This window comes from Canis lupus, chromosome 21 (assembly GCF_003254725.2).
Source record: "Canis lupus dingo isolate Sandy chromosome 21, ASM325472v2, whole genome shotgun sequence".
Lineage (NCBI taxonomy): Eukaryota > Metazoa > Chordata > Mammalia > Carnivora > Canidae > Canis > Canis lupus.
The window spans coordinates 39,372,119-39,394,611 of NC_064263.1; the positions used below are offsets into that span (position 1 = coordinate 39,372,119).

General features: G+C 36.0%; 1 protein-coding gene across 36 annotated transcripts in view; it reads right to left on the reverse strand.

Moving 5' to 3' along the window:
• The window catches only part of SOX6 (SRY-box transcription factor 6), a 665,863-nt gene that overhangs the window by 119,114 nt on the left and 524,256 nt on the right, over positions 1-22,493 (reverse strand). For 31 of the 36 annotated variants that reach the window (XM_049099117.1, XM_035703772.2, XM_035703769.2 and 28 more), the window contains one exon: positions 9,142-9,265. In XM_049099117.1, the coding sequence (XP_048955074.1) occupies positions 9,142-9,265 (124 nt within the window). The remainder of the gene's footprint in view (positions 1-9,141; positions 9,266-22,493) is intronic. The other 5 variants (XM_035703767.2, XM_035703788.2, XM_035703787.2 and 2 more) reach the window with 1 other exon arrangement.

Genomic DNA, 22,493 nt, shown 5'->3' on the forward strand with positions numbered 1-22,493 from the left:
AAGTTTAATACCAGTTGCTTTATTTGTACTAAAACATTTTTCATGTCAAACATATTTAAAAAAATCAAACTCTAAAAGAATTCCCTGGGGCACTCCTTTTTTCATAGCTGTCATGCTTCTATGCTATGAAATAGCTGATTTTTTTTTTTATAGTTTTTGGCTTGCCAGTTAATTTATTACTATCTCTACCACACCCTGTAGTACTCTCCAGCTCACCTGCTGGCTACAAACAGCTTTCTTTCCATTGCTGACAAGCATATTTTTAAAATGTTCTTAACCTTCTCTGCCAGTTTGAATCTGTGTATCTGAATACAATCTATCGAAAGCTATTTCTCCAGAACATATTTCTGAATCAATACTAAAAGTAAAAATGAATACATTAGAAAACAGAGTCTAATACAGAGAATGATTAGAGACAGCAAAAAAAAAAGGGGGGGAGGGGAAGGCAAGAGAGGGAGAAGATGAGAGCAAAGAAGAGAAGGGGGTTAAAAACAGCAGAGAAAAATGTTAAGCAGGAGAGGGAATCAAGGGTTTTGCAAAGTTTAATTTTTTAATAACAAAGTTATGTGCTTCACCCCCACCCCTTTAATTTTCTCTTTGTAAGAGTCGGTCAAGTAAAAGTTCTCAGTGGCTGACTTGGCAAGAAATCAGTCAACATGTTGTAGCAATTTTTTTCAAATTTGTCTCTGGATTTGAAATGCTTGCGTGAGGATCCATTCTTTCTAAATTTATACAAAGAAAGATGAAGCCTGTTGGAACAGGTTGGCTTTAGACACCACTGTAATCTGGCCCTTGCTACTTCTAGTGTAAAAAGACAATCTCCAAAAGCCAATTTGGGAAATAATGCCCATTCTGTAAATTCATCTTTCCAGCCTTCTAGATTTTCAAACTGACTATTTTTATCTGGAGATTACAAAACAAATATAAAACAGGATTTAAAACCTATGGAAAATTTGCCTGATACTAGTTTCATTTGTCACAATAGACAGCATTCCTTTGGAACCAAACCAGCTCCACGGCAAGAGTCTCTGAATGAGAGAAAGTACATTTTAAAAAAAATTTTCAAAGAAAGTGCAATGTGGCCCAAACTTATTAAAATTTAAACACAGGAGAAGGGGGAAATTGTATTAAGAATCCAGGACCCATTAGATACAGGCTACCACCTGCCAAAATACTCCTAGCTTCTGTAATTCAAATATAAATTTCACTTTTATTAAAAAGTCAAAAACCTCATGGGTAAAATTCTGTTCATTTACTTCGATTCTTCAGAAAGACAAGGGAACTGGATTGTAGTCTCCTGGGATATTAACTTCAGAATTAACCTACTGAGGAAATAATTTAGAGAGGCTGGAAGGAGTAGACAAATAAAAATACATTAACCTAGAAGACAGGATTCAGTGACTCTTCAGTAACTGGTTCAAAATCTCACACTTCATTTCCTGCCCTCTAAAATGAAATCAAACTATACTACATATCCCTATCTCACAGTTTGTTGTGTGGTGGCATCATAGGATCATGGTAAATTATCTGAGTTGCCAAACAACTTATAGGTAGACCTCACTTCTATAAGCTATCTTCATTCTTGCTACAATACAGAAATATTTCAATAACAACCATCAGTATAGACTTGGACGTACCACTTTGCATCTTGCCTGGATATCTGCATTGAGAATAGTAAAATGTTACAACCCTTCTATATTCTGAAATAATGCCATAATCAATCTGAATTTATCTTTGTGAGGCATCACACTGCAGAAAAAGTTAGCAGGTAAATGAATGACACATTTAGAATCCTAAAAATAAAATGCAATGTTCAATTTGTTTGGAGGACAATTGGACAAAAAAAATTGGAAGGATTAAAGTGTATATTGCTGAGGTCATCATGCTGTTATTTCTCTTGCTAAATTTCTCCTCTATTCATCAAAGAGTAGATCAATGATGAGAAAATTCTTGATCCCAGGGCATTTTCTAAGAACATGTGCATTATTCTTCATACCTTTATAGAAGATAAGAATCAAGGATCAATCTTAATTTCTTCACTTATTTCATAGATACATCCAGACCGTCGGCCAATCATATGAAAATCCATGGTATTTGTCACAATAGCAATTAAATAAGTGAATGTGGATAAACTATATAAATCCATCCATTATGGGGCACCTGGGTGGCATAGTCAGTTAAATGTCTGACTCTTGGTTTCGGCTCAGGTCACGATCTCCAGGTCATGAGTTCAAGCCATGTTGGGCTCTGTGCTCTGCATGGGGTCTGCTAGGGATTTTCTCTCCCTCTCCCTCTGCCCCTCTGGCTCATGCTTTCTCTCTCTCTCTAATGAATAAATAAATTACAAAAAAATAAATCCATCCATTACAAGAAATTTAAAAAATCAACTCAAAGTTCATACCTTAGTATAGCTCATAAATGATATAGCTTCCATATGTGATGGAGGGTATAGTCAAAGTAATCTTGATCTCCAGAAAACTAGGTTAGTTTATGTGGATGTGCATATTTTCTTCTTGGACCTCAATACTCTTATTTAAAAATGAAATTACTGATCTAAAGAACCTCAGAAAAACTGTCTTGACTTCCAGTAGATAAATTTAATTATTCAAGTATTCCAGTAATAGTGGTTATAAACCTCAGCTTTACATATTCTAAAAGAGGTGGAAATAGCTAGCATTACAAGATGCCATTTCGATGAATCCATACATATAAATAACATATTTTCCACAGCAAATAAAGAGCTAGACTTTTGTTAATATCCTACATACTTAAACCATGTCTGCAAGAGTATAAAATATCCAATCAGAGAATTTCAGTCTGAATTCTGTCTCCATTTCTAATTTCTAGATGGGAAAGCTTGGAAACTTAATCAACTTATTTGACCATTTGTACCTTTTTTCCTTTTAATAAAATAGATATAATGCCACCTATCTTAGAGTTGCCAAGAAAATTAAATGTGAATATATATATTTTTATATATGAGATATATATGTATATGAGAATATATATTTTATATATATGTATATACATGTATATTTATATATACATATACACACCTATGCATACCTCCAATATACATATTGGATGACAAAGGTGGTTCAGCACACACACAAAATCAATGTAATACATCACATTAATAGAGCAAAGGGGAAGAAATCCACATAATTATCTCAATTGATGCAGAAGAGGCATTTCACAAAATCTTTTTTTTTAATTTTTATTTATTTATGATAGTCACACACACAGAGAGAGAGAGAGAGAGAGAGAGAGAGGCAGACACAGGCAGAGGGAGAAGCAGGCTCCATGCACCGGGAGCCCGACGTGGGACTCGATCCCGGGTCTCCAGGATCGCGCCCTGGGCCAAAGGCAGGCGCTAAACTGCTGCGCCACCCAGGGATCCCAAGCATTTCACAAAATCTAATACCCTTTCAGGATAAAAACTCTCAGAAATTTAGGAATAGAGGGAAAGTTCCTCAGCACAATAAAGGATATTTATGAAAAATCCACAGTTAACATCATATTCAATGGTAAAAGACCAGAAAGCTTTCCTTCTAAGGTCAGGAATGAGATAATGATGCCTGCTTTCACTGCAGCTATACAACATTATACTGGAAGTTCAAGCCAGCACTGTTCAAAAAGAAAGAGAGAGAGAGATGGAGAGAGAGAAAGAGAAGAAGAAAGAGAAAGAGAGGGAGAAAGAAAGGAAGAGGGAGAGAGGGCAAAAGGTATCAAAATTGGTAAGCAAGAGGTAAAACTATCTCTACTTGCATATGAGATGATCATATGTGTAGAAAATTCCAAAGAATCTACAAGAAAGCTACTAGAACTAAAAAAATTTAGCAAAAGTTGTAATCTTGTAAAATTAACACCCACAAGTCATTTGTTTTTCTATATACCAGCAATGAACAATCCAAAGAAAATTAAGAAAGCATTTCTATTTATAATAGCATCTAAAGTAATTAAATACTTAGGAAGAAATCTAACCAGAGGTGAAAGGCTTGCACACTGAAAACTATACAATATTGCTAAAAAAAATTTTAAAGCCTAAATACATGGAAATGTCCATGAACAGGAAGACTTAACATTGTTAAGATGTCAGTACTATCCACATGCAAAAGAATGAAGTTGAACTTTAAATAACATATGAAAATGAACTCAAGTGGATCAAAGGCCTAAACATATGTATTAACACTATAAAACTCTTAGAAGAAAACACAGGAGTAAATCTTTGTATTTGGCAACAATTGCATGGACATGATAACAGAAATATAGGCCATGAGAAAAAAAAATAGATAAATGGGAGTGCATCAAAATTAAAAACTTTTGTGCATCAAATGATACTATCAAGTAAATGAAAAGGCAAACAGAAGGAAATATCTGCAAAACATATATCTGATAAGGGATTAATATCTAGAATATATAAAGAACTCCTGAAACTTTATAACAAAAAACAAACAGCCTAATTAAAAACTAGGCAAAGTCCTAAACAAAGTATTTTCTCCAAGAAAAATAAATAAATTTCCATTAAGCACATGAAAAGATGCTCAAATTATTAATCATTAGGAGAATGAAAATCAAAACCACATGAGAGGGGTACCTGGGTGGCTCAGTAGTTGAGTGTCTCCCTTTGGCTCAGTTCATGATCCCGGGATCCTAGATCCAGTCCTCTGCCTCTGCCTATATCCCTGCCTCTGTGTGTGTGTGTCTCTCATGAATAAATACAAATAAAATATTTTTTAAAAAGAAAAAACAAAACCACATGAGATACTAGCTCATACCTCCTAGGATCACTATAATATTTTTGTAACGATTAGAAAATAACAAGTGTTGGTGAGGATGTAAACAGATTGGAACTCTTACATTGTCGGTAGGAGTATAAAATGGTGCAGCCTCTGTGGAAAACGGTTTAGCAGTTTCTGAAAAAGTTAAACACGGAACTACCATATGACCCAACAATTCTGTTCCTACATAAATAACCAAAAGAACTGAAAGCAAGGACTCAGATATTTGTATATTAATGTTCACAGCAGCATTATTCACAATGACCAAAATGTGGAAACAACCCAAGTGTCCATCAACAAATGAATGGATAAACAAACTATTTGTCTATTCATATAATATGTTACATATTATATATTATACATATAGACACACACATATATATGTACAAAGACACAGACATATGGAATATTATTCAGCCATAAAAAGAGTGAGCTTTTGATAAATAATGCAATATGGGTGGACCTTGGAAACATTATGCATAGTGATATAAGCTTATCTCAGTCCAATGTTTAGTTTTTGGACATTTTTAATGGGTAAGGATGTAGTTTAATGCTAAATTTACTTAATTTCATGGTCAGACTTTACCCTCAAAACCTAGTGCCTTAGAATTTTCAAAGAATTTTCATAAATTTTAACAAAGTTAATCTTCACACCCACATTGAGCAGTGGACATATATTTTTAGATGACAAAAAATGTGAGGCTCAGCAAGGCTAAATGACATGTTCAAGTAACAAATAAAATAATCCATGTGAAATATTTAGCACAGTGTTTGGCACAAAGCAACTACTCAGGAGGCTTCAGCTATTATTTTATAATAAGTGGGTGGAGAAGCCAGGCATAGGCAGAGATCCTATTCTCTGAATCTCCTAGGAAGCCACGGGCTGCTCAGCAGCAATTATTTTAAAAATCTGAACTACACAGAGTCCATGGGTCAGCTCCACCATCCCTGGCCTATGAAGGAGGCTATCCATTATTTTTATTTTATAGGCAATTCAATCCTGTCTGACATACATATCGCTAGCTATGAAAGACGCTTAATCTTTTAATTTTCTCAAATATAGGTGCTTAATCTTGTCCCAGATTGCTGTATCTCTATTTTATGATGTGAAAGAGTAAAACAAACAAAATTTTGCAGTGTTTTAAAAAAAGATTTTATGTATTTATTCTTGAGACATACAGAGAGGCAGAGACATAGGCAGAGGGAGAAGCAGGCTCCCTATGGGACTTGATCCCAGGATCCTGGGATCATGTCCTGAGCCAAAGGTAGATGCTCAACCACTGAGCCACCCAGGTACCCCTGTGGTGTATGTTCTGAGCCCTCATGACTTTTTTTTTCTAGAATGATGTGTCTAATTACAGAACAGTAAAAAAAAAAAAAAAAAAAAATTAAGGGTCAAAACTCAATAAAGCTATGTCTACAGATATTAACCTGATAGATATTCCCTGGAAACTGCACAATCCCTATAGGCCACATGCCTTCTCAGCAACCCACCAAACTGGGAGGACTTGTTTGGTGTTCACTACACAGGGGACCCTGATGTATCCAGAGCAATGAGTCAAATTAGGGGAAGAGAAGAAGGTCCAGAGTCCTAAGTATATTTGTTCAGACTATCCTAATAATGGATTCAGAAACAGCCAACTTTGACAGGGAACATCAACTTCAGGTAGCCTGTGCTGTCTAGAAATCAAGACAATTATTCAATCAGCTGAAAGCACAAACACTGTGGAATAGTTTCAGGTTATGGGAAGGTGGAAAAGGGCAAAAAGAGAACCACTTAGTTTGTAAGTTATAAAGACCAAGATAGTGATTGCTCATCCTCTTGACTAGGAACCAAAATATAAAGTGAGGCCACCATTTCAATGCTTTTATATATGACAGAACTACTCCCTTCTAAAAATTTAATCAATGGGAGGCCTGGGTGGCTCAGTGGTTGAGCATCTGCCTTCGGCTCAGGGAGTGCTCCCGGAGTCCCGGGATCCTTGCATGGAGCCTGCTTCCCCTGTCTCTGCCTCTCTCTCTGCCTCTCTCTGTGTCTCTCATGAATAAATAAATAAAATCTTAAAAAATAAAAATCTAATCATTGTTTCACATGTATTTCAAATGAAATTATCATAGCTCAGTTTGGAGCAAAAAAAAATTTTCTAGTCCAGACTCCAGTCCAACACAATTCTGCTCCCCCAATTCACATGAAGGACAAAAACACCGTATTGATTAAGTCTCCCTGGTATGTATTCTCTACTAATTACATAAGAACAAATAATTTTAATCCTTTAAAGTATAATTTGTATCTATAATAAAACCCAGATTGGTCAAAATATTAAAGAATTTAGAGTTCTGGTTAATAAAACCCTCTGATGTAACCTAGGTAGGGGTCACAGAAAATACCTTATTTTATCAGCCTTGCTTTTGATTAAAAATTGTCCCATGGCCCAAATCCACTGTCATGCCTTAACCAACAGGTTTTAAGCCACCATAATCAAACACAATTCTGTTACCCCTTGAACACTGCTGTATGTTGCACACATGTTGTTCGATGGAGATAACACTCCTGTGCAATAATATTCTCCCAATCTCCATATTCTTCTTCAGTACTTACTACTGTCTCATTAATGTTGGTGAAAAGAATTTCAAAAAGTGGTCCAAATTCATTAACTATAGAACAACACATCTCCCCATGAAAAAATGGCATCATTGTTTCAGCAAAATTAGGAAACATGTCAACTATATTGATGTTGTGTGTCCCGTAGAAAATAAGACTCATACCTGATTTTTAAATGTGAAGCACTTTAAATTCAGAAACACTGAAATTAAATAAAAGGTTTCCATTGATAGTTCATCGAAGAGATTTCTAAGACAGGTAGAGGGAGGACGAGTGAGATTCGGTGTTCCCAAGGAAGTCAAGATTGAGAAATAGCTCAGAACTACTCAAGAGAGATCAGGGGAGGACCAAACCCCTGCATTGAGAGAAAATAGTCTCTGACAAAATATACTCCTGTCCCCAATATGGATATCAGTTTCCTAGGGAATATCCCTTGCTCTACAAATTCTGCCCTAGGAAAATCAAATTCTGACAGTTTGAACAATACAATTTTCTTTCATTCAGGTATCCCAAAATCTTTGGGTAAAACCAGGTCTGGTTAATTAGATGCAGTCCTCAAAAGGAGCCAATTCCTTAACATCTCTATTCCTCAAAACATTTGAGGTTTGACAGGCATCCCATCTTTCCTCTCAAAGAAAGTAGTAATCTACCAAATGCAAAATAGTAATCGATAGCAACAAGCAATTAAAATAGATGCTAAAATTCACTAGCTTTGTTTTTATGCTACTTTAGTAAGCTTCCTTACTGAGGATTTCAGTAACGTGATTTATATTTTATTATTACTTTAAGCACATTAAAATGCCTTTGTTCGCTTTATAAACCCTCTACACAAAGAAACCGCTGCACTCAGATTTGTTGCACTCAGATTTGGTGGCTAATATAATCAGGTTAATATGTTAAAAAGAACTTGACACGGAAATTATTAATGAGTAGAACAAGGTCACTACTTCTGAGCTGAGGTCACTTACAAAGAATGCACAAATGAAATTAAGGTTGACTTTATTTACTTCACTATCTTCCTACATTGGATTCCTTTGGCAACATATCTTTAAACATTTAAAGCCCTGTTTACAAGGAGGCTCTGAAAGAAGCTTCAAACCATTATGTCCCTAATTGAATTCCCCAGGAGTCCAGTAAACTCAGAGGAATAAAGAAAAATCATAACATTTGCTAAATCGTCTCAAAACATATTTCACTGCAAGGTTATGTGACCTGATTTTGAGGTTCAAAGATGAATGAGAAAATAACTACTGAATGCTTCATTATTTAAACTAAAATCAAAAGGAATCTTACCTCTTAGTGGTGAGCTAATTAAATCAGTCCAGTTTTAACTTTTCTTCCAGGAGAAATCAGACAACAAACAACAATAACATTTCACAGTGTATGTGACCACTGTAACCAAGCATGAAAGCTCGCAGGAGGAGGAAAGGGTCTTTAACCAGAGACAATTATTCACAGTAAAGGTATGAGAGAGAACTGACAAAAATTTGTGGTCCCCAGGGAAAGTAGCATTCTGTCTGTGAATTCAGAACAAACCAAGTGGAAAAAAGAGTGCTAAAAAAGTTTTTAGCAACCAGTGAGTTTATTAACATGCCCTCCTCCCAATTAACTTCCTATTTCTAATTTTACGTGAAAATCAGCTTTTATGATCGTTTTATTCATGGTTCCTTTGTATGCTCCTATGTTTGTTGTGACTGCTCAGCAAAAACATGGGGATCTTAGCATTTCCAAAAGAATGTTAAATTCCTCTCTACTTACCTGGTTTGTATGTTATTCCAGGGGGGAAGAGGAAGCCCTGCTGGGCGGCAGCGGCTGCTGCCAGGGTCCGCTGGTCATGTGGAAAAATTGGGATCATGAGCGGAGGCATGTGACCCTGAACCTGCTAAACAGAAGAGAGCCTATGATCAGATAGAGCAAATGTATGCCAAGAAGTATTTGTTTTTCACTCCTGCTGCTGTGCTGGTACCCAAACAGCCACCCACTTCTGACCTCATTCCAAATCTGCTCCCTGAGAAATCGCGAGCCAAAGTCACCAAGTCCCTTCTTAGATGCCATTAGCACTCCAAGGACACAACCTTGTTGTGCATTTGCCTCATCCCTGCTTCCACCAAATTGTGGTGAATGGTTTTCTTTTATCTTGACTCTTTTCCTTCCCTTTTTCCTTTCCTTCTCTCTCTCTCTCTCTCTTTTTTTTTTTTTTTTTTTTTTAACAAAACGACCAGGAGAGACAAGTTTGCTTTTTACACTGCGCAACGTTGAAAGGTTTTGCCCTTTCACCTGCTTTGCATTCTGCCCTTTATTTGGAAAACAGTATTTAGTATCCTTGGTCAGAAAATAATGTCTAATTGTTATATATTCCAAAAGCTGTATCTCCTCAGTTTAGGGATCTTATTTCAAAGCCTTACCGCATTATGTTAAACATATAGCTCTTCAGATTTAAGGCTACTACATCTTGGCTCCCAATTAAACTAATATTCTTTGCCATACACACCTCGATGTAACATATAAATTGCTTGTCTGGCTTAGCAGTTTTACAGCTTTATGCACTACCATGTAGCTCAGTAATTATGGAGTTGTATTCAGAGAGCATTTCATAATAAATCCTACTATATCAAATTTCATTTGACCTCAATAAATGTATCAAAGAGCACAAAAATGCAAAATAGAAAATCTTCACTCTATATCAGTATTTGTATTCTATATAAAGAAAATAAGAGCTATGACAAAATCATGGCTGTGAAATCACATTTTAATTTCCTAGCTCCCTTTTTCACTCGATGCATAGCTACCCTGATTCCAGGATAGCATCACAGGAAGGTTTTGTCCTGGATTTTAGTGTATGATTTTATAGGTTGAACTACAGGACTTTTGTTATTTAAAGACCAAAACTAGGATGTACTAACAGAAATGATCTCTAAGTTCAAACTGGGTCTTTGGGATCTTTACTTGTGTAAAAAAGCTGCATTATATCCTGTTTAAGATACAAACATTTTCATTAATTCTACCAATTCTAAACCCTTCCCCTGTTTAAATTCTTAAATCTTCTCTTTAGGCAAAATTCCATATACTGGTTGATGACCCTGTTTAAATAGCGCCAACCTGCCTTGTCCTGTCCCTGTTCCCTCCACAGCCGGGGATGTGATGCAAAAATGCTTCTCTGTGGGTCTAAGAGGTTTCATTTACCAACAGTTTTTCTCGAGGGAAAGCCCTAAGAGGTGGGTTAATAAAGGGCAAGCAAAAAATAAACACTTTACAGTATTTTTCTGAATTCATTTCTCAAGAAAATCAACTTATAATAAAAAGGTCTTTGTGCAATTACTACCTTGCCAGTGGGGCGTGAAAGAAACTAGCTTTGGGCAGCTATTTCTACCATTTTAGCTGAGGTAAGCCCGAGTTTTGTACATTAGAGTACAAACTTAGCCTGCGTAAATTGGAGCTGATCCCCTCGTGCCCAGGTCTTGCCTTTCTAACCCTGAAGAAAAGCACTAGGTTTGCTGTTCAACTCCAGCTTGCTGTGACCTGATGCAAACCTGAGATGTCAAAGATGAGGGCACTGTTCTATGTCAGAAAATAAAACGGTCTTTTTTGTAGGTGACTGTTGTTCAGGGCAAGAGGAGATCAGAGGAAATCATTTCATTTACTTCTAGAAATATGGTTCCTAGCATGTGCCTAGAATAGCACGGATGCTCCATGCTCTAAAGGGGAACAAGAAAGTGAGAAGTCTAGGCAGAGTATTTATTCTTTCATTCTTTGTAACTAACGTTTATTAAGTTTTTATTATGTGCTATGGGTCTTGAGAAGTAGCTGAAAAAATGGGGGCTATTTAGCTGGGGAGAGAGAAGATACAAGACTATCTTACTATGGCAAAAGAATCAGATTAAGTCTGATCAATTACAAAAAGCAGAACTGGGCTCAGAGAAATAGATTTTAGGGAAGCTTAAAGAAGAATTTTCTAAAACTGAGTTATTCAGTGATGACTCCGATTAAAGAGGTTGTGTGCATCATTTCCCTAGAGGTGGTCAAGTAAAGGCTGGACACCCATATGGTAGAGATACTTTAAAGTGTAAGCATAACTAAAACCCTGACTAGATAATGATCTATAGAGCCTTTTTAACTTTATGATTCTTTTCTTTTTTTTCAAATTCAGCATTAGGAAGATAATGTGATGTAGTTATTCCTTTATTCATTTGTTCATCACACATTTGTTCAGAATCTACTATGCCTAGAAAGGCTTTGCTGATAAACATATCGGAGCTTAAATCTATATATTGCCATCTGCTTGGCTGTGTGATCGTGAACAGTTACTTAAACTTTCTGTAGTCTGTTTCTTCATGTAAAAGCTAATGATACTACCATATGTGGTTATTGTCGGGATTAAGGAGACCAGAAAACTAACACTTGTGGCACAGTGACTGACACATAACAGGTACTCAAGAAATATTAGAGCCTTGTTTTTTTTCTTACATAGTTTGCATATTCAGTTTTAGAAAATTACCAAGTTACTGAAAAGAAAAGAAAAAAACAAGAAATAGTGGCTCTTACCCTTAATTCTACTCCAAAAAAGAAAACATGAACCAACTAAATAATTCAGTTTGACAGGCAGAGGCTTGTCATGTTCTTAGCAGACACCAGGCCTCACAGAGCATTATCCCATCCCAACTATCTAGAAAACCATGAAAAAGAAGAGGTGGGATTACAAGGATCATGTGAAGATATAATTTGGGGAACTTTAGTGTTATTCATTAAACAGCATCTTAGGATGAAAACATAATTTTACTTCTACATTGGTTCTCAAGCTCTTCAGATCATGAGACAACATAAAAGAATCAGTAGCAATTAAGCATCAGATCTGAATTCTTGAACCTTGGTATCTGAAGATGTTTCTTCTATGTACATGAGATAACTAAGTAAACCATCTAGGGTCATCTTCAATGCCAAAGAGTTGTAGATGTTTCATATTAACATAAGTTACAAGAATTTAGGGAAGTTCCTTCCCATCTATCACCCTCTACAAAGTAAGATATGTTAGAAATGTTCAATGCTATTAATTCAGAGGCAATGTCAATAAACCAAGGGACAAAGTAAATAAGAAGGGCGACAGAAGACATTGTGAAAGTAATCATAGATAGAACCAGAGCTTGGAGTTGATCTAACCTGGTGGTTCTCAAAGTGTGGTACCTGAGCAATAACACTGGCAACCCCTGAGAACTTCATAAAAGCGAATTATCAGGCTCCACCCCAGACCTACAAATCAGAAGCTCTGGGAGCTGGGTCCAACGATCTAAAAATTAGACCACAATACAATCCAGGGCAGTGATTCCCAAACTTTAGCATGTATCCAGTTCAGCCAGAAGGCTTGTTAAAACAAAGACTGGTCGGCCCTACCCTGAGAGCCTCTAAATCAGTAGATAGAGGTGGAGTCTGAGAGGGTACTTTCCTAGCAAGTACCCAGGTAAAGCTGGTGCTGCTGGTCCAGGGTCCACTCTCTGAGAATCGCTAATCGAATTCAAACCTCACAATTTGCACATAGGGAAAAGGTGGGTAGAGTAGCTAAAAGACATGGCCTGAGAGAACACAGTGCCTATGACAGGGCTGGATCTGGAATCCAGAACTGCTCAGCACCCTCTCTAGTGCTTTTTCCACTACATCACATGGACTTGAGTGATAGAAAAGAGAGAGAGATCACGTGTGTATGCTCTTTGGGGAGAGAAATCTAGAAGTCTGCAACCAAAAATAATTTTGTATTTCAGATAGTATTTCAGATCTTATGTTGCTCAGTTTCAGTTTGTTCCTTCTCTCTTATTTTCTACCCAGAACAATCTGATCACAAATCTACTGTAATTAATTCCAATAACTTATTATAATACATTCATTAGCAATGATCATTTAGTTCTGATTGATAAAATTGCCTTTAACTTATTTTAAGTAAAACAATGATGTAAAAAATCAGAGTGCCCCTTATTAAAGATAAGTCAAGATACCTAGCAGCAATTAGAATTCTGGCTAAGAGAAGATGATGAAGCGCTCCTCTTCTAACTTTAATTACAGAAGTAATAATAGTGATGATGATGATGGTAAAGGTAATCATCCTCTTCATCACAGCCACTAATAATATTTTCCAGTATTTTCTCTATGTCAAACATTACAAAGGTGGTTTACATGATCTATCTCATGTAATCCTCAAAACTCTATAAAGTATTCACTATTCTTCTCTTCATTCATTTAATGAGGAGGACAAAATCCTGAGAGATTCAGTAGTTTGGCCAACTAAAAAGTGGTAGAGCTAGGATTTGAGTCCAGGTTTGTCAGGCTCGAAGTCTATACTTTTAAGTACCATCTTATATTAAGCATCAAGTCATCTTTTGCTAAACAGTTCTAAATGAGATAAGGAATATTATTACTCTTTGTAATAACAACTGACCAGAAGTTTTATAAATATAATTGTAAATTTACATGCGTTTGTAATAAATAATACAAAGTGATCCCAGGTGTCTTCTACCCTCAGTGGTAATAACTTGAAAAACTGTACTTCAATATCACAACTGGGGTATTGACATTGATACAGTCCAGCCACCTTATTCAGATTTCCCCAGTGTGATATCACTTTAAAGGAATTATGTGACTTAAAAAACTCACAAGGGTAATAGAGGTCTATGAATACTTCCAACTACCACCTTTTATAAAAAGCTGACCAGTATGGCCCATACAAATAATATGAGAAGCAAGTATGTTGTAAAGCAACAATCTCCCCCTTTCAGAGCTTTCCATTTATTGTACTTACTAGAAAATTACTGATTGGAGATGGGACAGAAATGGAGAGTAAGGACAAGGAAGGGAGGAGTGATAAAGAGAGAGGGCTTGGTAGCCACCTAAGAATCATATCAGCACCCAAAATATTTTCCTCCTATGGAAGCTGTGAATTAAGTTTACTGCACTGAGCATCAGGGCTTAGGGCAAACAAAGAATTGTGAATACACAGAAAAGCCCCATCCTGCTCTGAAGAACATAAGCCTGCCTTCCCTCTTTCTTCCCATCATCCTATTTTCCCATTTGATGACATGCCAGGGAAGGCAGTCACGTTAGAAATGGCAACTTCCAAAAATATTTTACTAAAGAAGAAAAACTAATAGAATCCCCCTCAATCCATCAAAGAATGACCAGTCTCCACATGTCTTTTCCAAGAAGTTATCAAAATTTCAAATAGCATCTTCTTTTCTTGAAAGCATAGCTTTCTCTTAGCACAAATTCAAAGATCCTTTCATTATTCCATAGGTAAAATTGATTTGGTTAATACAAAGAGCAAAACATTATGTGGCCAAAAATATATCTCCGAGCAGGAAGCTGCATTATTTTTTACTGCTTCACGAGTCAGCACTAACAGGCTGGGTAACGAGAAGCCAGGAGCTCCATCAGGGGAGGAGCTCAGTCGGTGCGGTGGGAAAGAAACCAACTGCGTGGACCAAAGTACACTTGTCCATCGATTTTAGATTTCCACAGTCCCTGGCCAAAGTGCAGCCCTTTTGGAGAAAGTGGGGAACACATTCTTGATCAAATAGGGCTCCATGCCCAGAAATTTTAATTGCTTGGTGTTCCTCACGTCTTTCAGACAATCAAGACAGCAGCAGATGTGCATGAAACACTTGGGTTCTGTCTCTTCCTATTCGTGAAACAGCATTGTTGCATCGACACTTATCCCCTTCGTTTTCTCTGCGCTAAGTTGTTGATGATGCCATTTTTTGCCATCTGCCCCAGAGCTTCATTAAAGATACATGAATGGGCTAACTGGCCTGATATCTTGTGAGGAACAGGTGCTATTGTTTGTCCCTGAAGACTTGTACTAAAGATATGACTCAGAATACTTGAGAAAGAGCATCTGCAGCAGTCAATCAGAGAGCCACTTGGCAGAGACCTGGCCATGCGCTAACATGCAAACAGAGTGACACTCAGGGGGACTCATTTGCTCTTTCATGAGGATTATTTAACTTTTTTGGTGATGGGAAATACGTATGTGTATTGAAAATCGTGAGCATATTAATGTCTATCACTGAGTTAAAAACGGTGAGCAAGTAAAGATCATTTTAATGCTTATTTCTAGTAAATCATTCCTTATGTGGTTTAATTGAAGAAAGCCTCCATAGTCTGTCGGAAGGAATGTTTCTAATATTTGTAAATGATGACACAGAAAGGGAGACAGAGATAGAAAATACAGAGTGAGAAAGAGCAATCGGAGAGGGAGAGGGGATTCGGAGGGGATTTCCTAAAGGTCCTGTTCTTTACTGCAAAGAATAGCTGAGTCACTGGTATAAAGTGCTACCACTGAACAAGCCATGGTGTCTAGAGTGAAAGAAACAAGGGACTCAGAAACTTTGCATGAAAAGCCTTCAAGCTCAGGGAAGGGATCTTCCTAGTCCCAAAAAGTACATGCCAAACTGTATATTGATCTCAGTTAATTCTGGAGAGTTAGGAGGGAAAGGGTCTCATTGATAGGATGAATCCATGCCTTAACATAAACCTTTTCAAACCCATTTTTGCTTAAAACCTATCTAAAGTATTGACTATGTCCTGCTCTGCCTTAGCATGATGAAGTAGTCGGCATATTGAATTTCTCTTGGTTGGCCAGGGTTGGAAGTACACAAAGGAGCCTTGTATTGTCTATGGCCTATTGCTTACCCATTAATTGTTTCAATTCGTTAAACATCTTCTCCAACTAAATTGAGTGTCATGAATGGCCTGTGACATTGATATTTCTATATGCTCTGCTGTTCTTATCATAAGGCATTATGATACAGGAGGCATTTTGTGTCAACTGATCAATGTGAGAACCATCTAAGACCTAAGAGCCAGTTTTCTGAGCACCAACAACCTTGGAGTAGTTAATAGCATACCTATCTATAAGTAGGTTAATGCAATGAATGACTTTTATTATTATTAAAAAAATAATGATGACTTAAATACATCTTGATATACCTCTTTTGCTTGTCATTTGTCTTATTTGGCTAATGTCTGGCTGCTACAGCTAAGAGAGGATAGCAAATCTTTGCTTATAGAGAATCTATCTAGCTCTAATAGGAGAAAAAAAATCAACTTTCATCAGGAGCTATTCTGGGACACAGAGTATTTGAGAACACAGAGCCCGTCTTCCCAGACACTTCCCATCAACTTCTGATGGGTACGCATTGAACAAAATGTAGCTGCATCCCGAAGTTCTGCTTTATTTTTGTTTGTTTGTTGATGATATTCTGTCCCTTTCCCCCTCATCTCTGTCTCTTTCTCTTAGGTCCCTCCAGGATAATACACGAAACACCTTGTTACCATTGTTAACATTCATCTTTAATATAGTGCAATTTCTTCCAAGAACTTTGCATGCTATTGCCACCCCTTTTCAAAATCCTCACTAAGGGCCAAGAAAAACCCTGGAAAGGTAGAACAAACCAAGATATTATAGTTCAAAGACATCCTTTTAAAAACTCAGGCTTTATTCTTTCAAAGTCTTGGGTTTCAGCTTGAACTTTAATGAAGAGCTAACTTTACACTTAGGATATATGTTTTTCTCTATATACATTATACTCTAATAAGAAGTTAATTTAAGGAAAAAACAGAAAATAACTTCAATAGTTAACTTATCTTTACTCATTTACACTATTAAATTCATTTAATAAAATATCTAAAATATTGACAGGAGAAATAGAAAAGATATATCTTGACCCCAGCTTCACTATGTCCCTACCCTCACTACGAAGAGTAAGACATGCAAACAAAGCAATTCTTTTACTAGGCTGGTCTTTAAGATAGTTGTTTAAACACACATCACAGTCTAGCGTTTTCCAGGTGCCTTACTTGGTTACATTAGGACAGAAATGATCATTGAGAGGAAGAGCACAATGACTATCTATCAGGTCAATAGTCTATGTTTTAAAACTCTTCTTTAGGTACATATTCAGGGAGAAATGTTAATAGCCCTGAAAGAGTCAATCTTGTCCTTTGTGTTAACACTGATATTTATATTCTCAGCATACTGTACATACCCACTTGATTTGCATTTTCTAAATATCCTATCAGTTTACTAGGATCATCAGTAGCCAATGTCATTATTTTATCTTTTATTCATTTGTACATTTTCTGTTTAAATATTGAATTTTCAAAGAAAAGAACACGGATTTAGCACTAACACAATTATAATTCCTAGCATCTCTTACTTATCTGTCTCTCCCCTTACTCTCTGAAATAAAGAGCTCCACACATAGAAGATCACCTCTTAGGCTCCCAAGAAACATGTTACTTCATAAAGGAAGTCAACAGTACCTGTCTTCAGCTATTCAGCAGCCACTGATTGAGCCCCTAGCACTATCTGACTGGTACTATGCTAGGTAGGCACTGAGAATATAAAGATGCCTTAGAGAAGTCTATAGCCTTATTTTATCAGGTAGTGGTGGTAGGTTTGTTTTCACTTATATAGTAGTGTAAATCATCTGATTTGTCAGCTTGCTTTGGAATAGGGTCAACAGAGAAAGGTAAGATTTGCTTTAAAAGAAAACTAAATTACAACAAAAATTCCATTAGGTATCTTTCCATAGTCTTCCTATGGCCTATAACCTAGGAAAATTTTGAGAGTATTTATGAGGACAAAAGTCAGATTACTTTATAAAATGGATGATAAATGTTAATTAAATGTGTTTAAATTATCTTACTATATTTTAAGAAACTCTCACCAGGAGGGAAGTAGAATATCCTGGCCATAGAGAAATTAATAAAACATGTTATGCAAAAGTAAAATTTATGATTCATTTGGAATTAGATATCTACCACCTTTTCAATCCATACAAATGCATAATCTTGTCAATTAAATATTATTGTTAAGGTCTAGTAGTATGTTAAAATCACTTTAAAGTGCAACTAAGGAAAATTCATGTGTGTTTATTACTCCTTAAGGATCTATTAGTGGGTATTTTATTCAGATTCGTGCTGTAAAATCTGCATAAACTCAGCATATTGTTATCCCCATGTGTGCATTTGTTTGGTTAAAGCAGAACAGCAAATCTCAATTTTTGCAACTTCTGGAAAAGTCAAGAGAACTAAAACAGTCTTAATTTTAATCAGATACAAACAGTTATCACTACAGAAGTGAAGAGTTGACTATTATGCAAATAGTCACAGTTAGTGGTCACCAGGCCATCACAGAAGACTGAGCTATTCAATTACTTTGGATATTTCCAAAGACTAGTGAAGATGAATGCTTCTTATCCACCCTGTCTTATTTCCACAGGAGTATGAAACATATTAGAGACTAATGATTGTTGTTCTCAAATGGAAACCCCATTAAATACACAATGATCAAAATGTTTGGCCAATATGGAAATTATTTTTTTTTCAAATTTTGTATAAATGCCATATAAGTATGGTAACATTGTGAAGAATGCAGCATTCCTTTCTTTGTAACAACCAAATTCAGATATAAACGTTTCATAAACTTTTGACCTGTAATGAAGGCAATCTGGCTTTTACCCCTAAAGTATTTTACACAAGCTTATTCTGTTAGCAATGACCAGAGTTCAATTATTAAATTCCTCCTCCAGAAATGCAGGTTTACATCTTAGACTACAGGTCTTGTTAAAATTACACACAACTTAAAGGCAGGGACTTTGTATCTCCCCAGGTCTTAGTAAAAGTCCCTCTCTTGCACAGAGTAGGGACTCAACAAATATTTGTAGTATAAATGCATTAAAGAATTTTCATTCTCTGTATTTAAAAACTAAGCCAAAAGAATTCTGATTTTTTAATCTTCTGAATCAATTCCTTTTATCATTTGCAGTCTTCAAATCGAAGCAACAGAAATATGCATCTGTTCCAAACATACTTCATCACAGCAATCTTTTCTTTTGGCATGCCATGGACTTTGAAGTCCACTAGTTGGTATGAGAATACAAAAATTGACTTTATTCATTCATTTGAAAACATTTTTTAATGACTGAGTTCTCCTAGTACATCTGTTGAAACTCTTCTATAAGTATAAAGAGGCCTCTAAGATTCTTTAATAATTTTCTCATCAATTATAATCCTTACTGACAGAGATGATAAGCTCTTCTCACCAGAAGAGCCAAGAATACAGTTTTCCAAAATAATAATAAAAAATGTTTGCTATATCACAATGGGCTGGTTATACAATATAGAATGAATGACAGAAAAATATTTAAGCATCAGCTGGAGAATGCAGAAGTAGTTTCATCTGAAGCTACAGGTCTGAGAAATAAGCAGTGAACTCTGAACAGGACATAAATAAGATGTCTAAGCTATTGACAGCTGGGACTCAGCCATGGCAAGCTGACTTTCCCTAGAAGTATCCATGAGAAATGGTGCCTGTATACGTAATTGGGGTGGGGGCTAGAGAGGTATAGTCAGGGAATCATTATAAAGAAATGGATACTGAGTAAAAGCATAAACAATAACTATAGCAACAAATGAAATAACCTTCAGGTTTTTACTCTTTATCACACTCTAATCCTTTTAGTACAAAAAGTTAATGACATGCAACTTCAATGTCATTTTGCCCCATCCTCAGCATGCACACTTCTACTCATATACAGATATTTACACATACTTCTACACTTGCTACCCCAACTAAATGCACAAGTGTGTCAACACTGAAGATGATGTAAGGATAAACTAACATGTTGATTTAAAAAGAGAAATCTTCTTTATTTTTGTATTTTTATTTATTACTATGTTCATATTAAATAACTTAGATATAATAAAGAAATGTCTCTATTTAAAAAGGTAATGTCCAAGCTCTCTAGCCTACTCTGGCATTGAAATTACCCTACTAGGTGTTCTTAACTTACCTCTCAAGGTTGTTTTCCTACTACCTTTACCATCTTGCCTCTCTTACTTTCGGTAGTTTCTTTTTTTTTTTTTTTAAAGATTTTATTTATTTATTCATGAGAGACATAGAGAGACAGAGACACAGGCAGAGGTAGAAGCAGGCTCCACGCAGGGAGCCCGACGTGGGACTCGATCCAGGGACTCCAGGATCACGCCCTGGGCCAAAGGCAGATGCTCAACTGCTGAGCCACCCAGGCGTCCCACTTTTGGTAGTTTCTAAGTCTTTGTTCAAGCCATTTTTTTCTCACTTACATATGGAATGATCTTTCCTCTCCTAAAAAGAGGAAATTCAAATTCAACTCCTCCATGAAAATTCCCCAAACATAAATTTCTTTCCCTCTGCCAAAATTTACCCTCCACATACTGTGTTGAATTTTTTAATGGTTTTCATTTCAATTAGACACTATTCTAGGTACTGGGGACATAGTAGTACACAAAATCCCCTACCATTATCTACTGAGAAGACAGACAACATACAAATGAATGTATATACGTATGTATGTGTGTATATGTATTGTGTATTCACAAATGAGCAACTATATAAAAATATAACATTTCACAATTGATGCTGTATCTTAATCTTCTTTATAGCTAGAAAGAAATAGAAACCCAAGCCCAAAAAAGAAATGAGATGATATGCTGGTGCACTCAGGTCAATAAAAAAAATACCAGAATTCAAAATGGAAAATAAATACATTGAATTTTCCAACATTTTTAAAGTAAAGCAATCCTACTAAGAAATTCTAATATTCCTTTATCCTCTATTTTAATGTATTAATTTTTACTTCACTCTGTCTACAACACAGTATTACACATAGTCCTCAATGACATTTCTAAATGCTAATAAGCAAATAAACAAGAAAGAAGATCATTGTATATCTTAGCTTTAAAAATTTTAGCCAATTGGGCAGCCTGGGTGGCTCAGCGGTTTAGTGTTGACTTCAGCCCAGGGCCTGATCCTGGAGACCCAGGATTGAGTCCTATGTCAGGCTCCCTGCATGGAGCCTGCTTCTCCCTCTGTGTGCGTCTCTGCCTCTTTCTCTCTCTCTCTGTGTCTCTCATGAATAAATAAATAAAATCTTAAAAAAAAAATTTAGCCAAATATAACATTTCTGTTATATCTTCTGTACCACCAAAAAAATAAAGGTGTATTAGGTAGGTTTGTCCAAATCATAAGATGTTAAGAAAAGAGAAAAGAAGAAAAACGAAATGAAATGAAAAAAAGACATGAGAGGAATGAAAATAAAAATATGAAAAGAAATATAAAGAAAGTAAAGAGAGAAGAGAAAAAAGAGAAGGCAGGAGGAAACAAGAAAGCAAGGTTATTGTGGAGTTTTAAGAAAAGTAGTGCTGTCTTTTATATATACAATTTTTACCTGATAACTGCTCACTCTGTCCCTCACACTTCAATAAATGTAAACTCCAAACATTACAAATATTTTGCAAAGATCAAATGATATATGTAAAAAGTTTCTTGAAAAAAATATAAATTGTCATAAAAACTTTAATCAAAAGGGTAATTATATTACGATAGCATCAAGACTACAAAATAGGAATAAATTTAACTAAGGAGGTAAAAAGTCTCTAAATTGAAAACTACAAGGCACTGATGAATGAAATCAAAGACACAAATAAATGGAAAGGTATCTCATGTTTATGGATTAAAAAAATTACTATTGTTAAAATGTCAATACCTTCTAAAGCCATCTATAGATTCAATGAAATCCCTATTAAGATTCCAATGGCATTTTTTAACTGAAGTAGAAAAAAAACACTTAAAATTTACACGAACCACAAAAGAGCCCAAATGACCAGTGGAATCCTGAGAAAGAACAAAGCAGGAGGTACCACACTTCCTGGTTTCAAGCTATACTACAAAGCCATGGTTAATAAAAGAGTATGATACTGGCATAAAAACAGATATACAGAGGATCCCTGGGTGGCTCAGCAGTTGGGCCCCTGCCTTTGGCTTGGGGTGTGATCCTGGGATCAGGGATCAAGTCCCATATCAGGCTCCTTGCAGGGGGGCCTGCTTCTCCCTCTGGCTGTGTCTTTGCCTCTCTGTCTGTGTCTTTCATGAATAAATAAATAAAATCTTAAAAAAAAAAAAAAACCAGACACACAGACCAAGAGAACAGAATGGACAGCCTAGAAATAAACCTAAGCATATACAGTCAACTAATATGTGACAAAGGAGCCAAAAATACTCAATGGAGTAAAGACAGTTTCTTCAG